The 1755-nt window shown below is 56.7% G+C and overlaps 1 protein-coding gene across 1 annotated transcript in view; it reads left to right on the top strand.

The window, feature by feature from the left end:
• The window catches only part of LOC119444906 (solute carrier family 22 member 7), a 5673-nt gene extending 4189 nt beyond the window's left edge, over positions 1-1484 (top strand). Inside the window, exon 2 of the mRNA XM_037709246.1 lies at positions 36-1484. Coding sequence (XP_037565174.1) covers positions 36-1484 — 1449 coding nt within the window. The remainder of the gene's footprint in view (positions 1-35) is intronic.
• The last annotated feature ends 271 nt before the right edge of the window (positions 1485-1755 follow it).

The following is a 1755-nucleotide window of genomic DNA, read 5'->3' as shown; positions in this document are numbered from 1 at the left end:
AGCGACAATCTCTAATTCTCGCCTTAACATCCCAGCCGGAAAATTCCGAAGAGGTACGCCACGTGGTGCCGTGCCACAGTTGGGATTACGACGCCCAAGACACCAGTGACAGCATCGTGAGCCGGTGGGACCTTGTCTGCGATAAACGCTGGTTGCACAAGTTCACCACCATTGCCAACATGCTGGGAGCTGCATTGCTCGTGCCGGCCGCCGGCTTCGTATCCGACAGGGTCGGCCGCCAGCTGGCCATCATGGGCAGCGTGCTTTGCCTCCTGGCATTTAGCGTAGCCTGCAGCGTGGCGCAGACATTCACCATGTTCCTGGTGACCCGGTTCTTTATCTCCGCGACCAGCTGCTCAGTTCAGGTGCTCGTGTTCATCCTCATCTACGAAGTGACCGGCAACCAGAACCGGGCCACGTACGGCGTCCTGGACACAGCGGTGGGCACGACGCTGGTTCCGCCGGCTTTGCACGTGCTGTCTTTGCTGGAGCCACGTTGGTTCATGGCCCACTTGGTCCTACTGGTGCCTACGCTCATGCTGGTTCTCTGGTGTTGCCTCCTCGACGAGTCGCCCAGCTGGCTTCTCTGCACGGGAAGGCCTCATGCCGCGGAGATGGCGGTCATGGCCGCGGCGACTAGCAATGGCTTGAGCGCGAACAAGGCGCGGGAATCCTTCAGGGTGCTCACATCGCACATCCGGAAGCGTGAGACCGCTAACCAATACAGCATGAGCGTCGTCAGCACTGATACGTTCCTGCACGAGCCGCTCTTCCGCTGGGGCGTCCTGTCGGTGCTGCTGTCCTGGTTCAGCGTGAATCTCGCCTATTACGGTCTTGTCCTTCTGAACGCCACGGCCGGCCACTTATGGCGCACAGTCCACATGGTCGTCCAGGCGTCGCTCTACGCGAGTGTCTGCAGGTACATCAGTAACCACGGACAGCGCGAGACGCTCTCCATACTGCTCGCGTTTCTGTGCGCCTCCGCCGTCATGCATGCCGCCGCCTCTGTGACGATGGCGCCTCCACTTTCATCAGCATTCGGCGTAGTCGTCGAAAGCCTGGCGTCCGCTGCGCTAAGCGTCAACTACGGCTACACGGCGGAGGTCTTCCCCACCACCATACGCAGTTTGGGACTCACCACCTCGTATGCGTTCGGCCGCATGGGGGTCATCACGGCCTCGGTCATCGTGGTGCTTTGGGGTGGTCCCAGCGAAGCCGGCATGCCGTTCGACGGGGTGGTGGCTTTCTTAGCTCTGTTGAGTGGGGTTTTCATCCAGTGGCTGCCGGAGATTGTTGCCGAGAAAAGAGAGACGCATTATCACGAAAGTGAAAGAGAACGCAAGCAAGCTATCCTGGCTTCACTGGCGTCCACCATCAAGCCTGCTATGCGGTCCAAAGAAATTCGCCGAAAGTCTTCAGGATCACTCTGTTCGACAACGACGAAGGTCCGTGCTTCAGTTACCCGTCAGACTAATGACCTATAGGGTAGACCTGCCTGCAATAAAGGAACAGACTTTTATATTTCCATTTTTACCTAATTATGTAGGTGTAAGGGCAGGTGGTTTTATTGATTTTGCCGTTCGCGAACTTTTTTTTTGCGCATTGTGCACTGGTGTTTTTATGGAAATACGAGACTCTTATTGAATGAATGTTTTTCTGGGTGCATCGAAGACTCCTGACCGACCCTTGCACGTCAATGCGCAAATGAACAATGAGACACTCCGGCATGCCCATTGATTCATGCGCCTTTTCCGA

Source organism: Dermacentor silvarum, chromosome 3 (assembly GCF_013339745.2).
Source record: "Dermacentor silvarum isolate Dsil-2018 chromosome 3, BIME_Dsil_1.4, whole genome shotgun sequence".
Classification (NCBI taxonomy): Eukaryota; Metazoa; Arthropoda; class Arachnida; order Ixodida; family Ixodidae; genus Dermacentor; species Dermacentor silvarum.
This window is presented reverse-complemented; position numbering and strand designations above follow the sequence as displayed.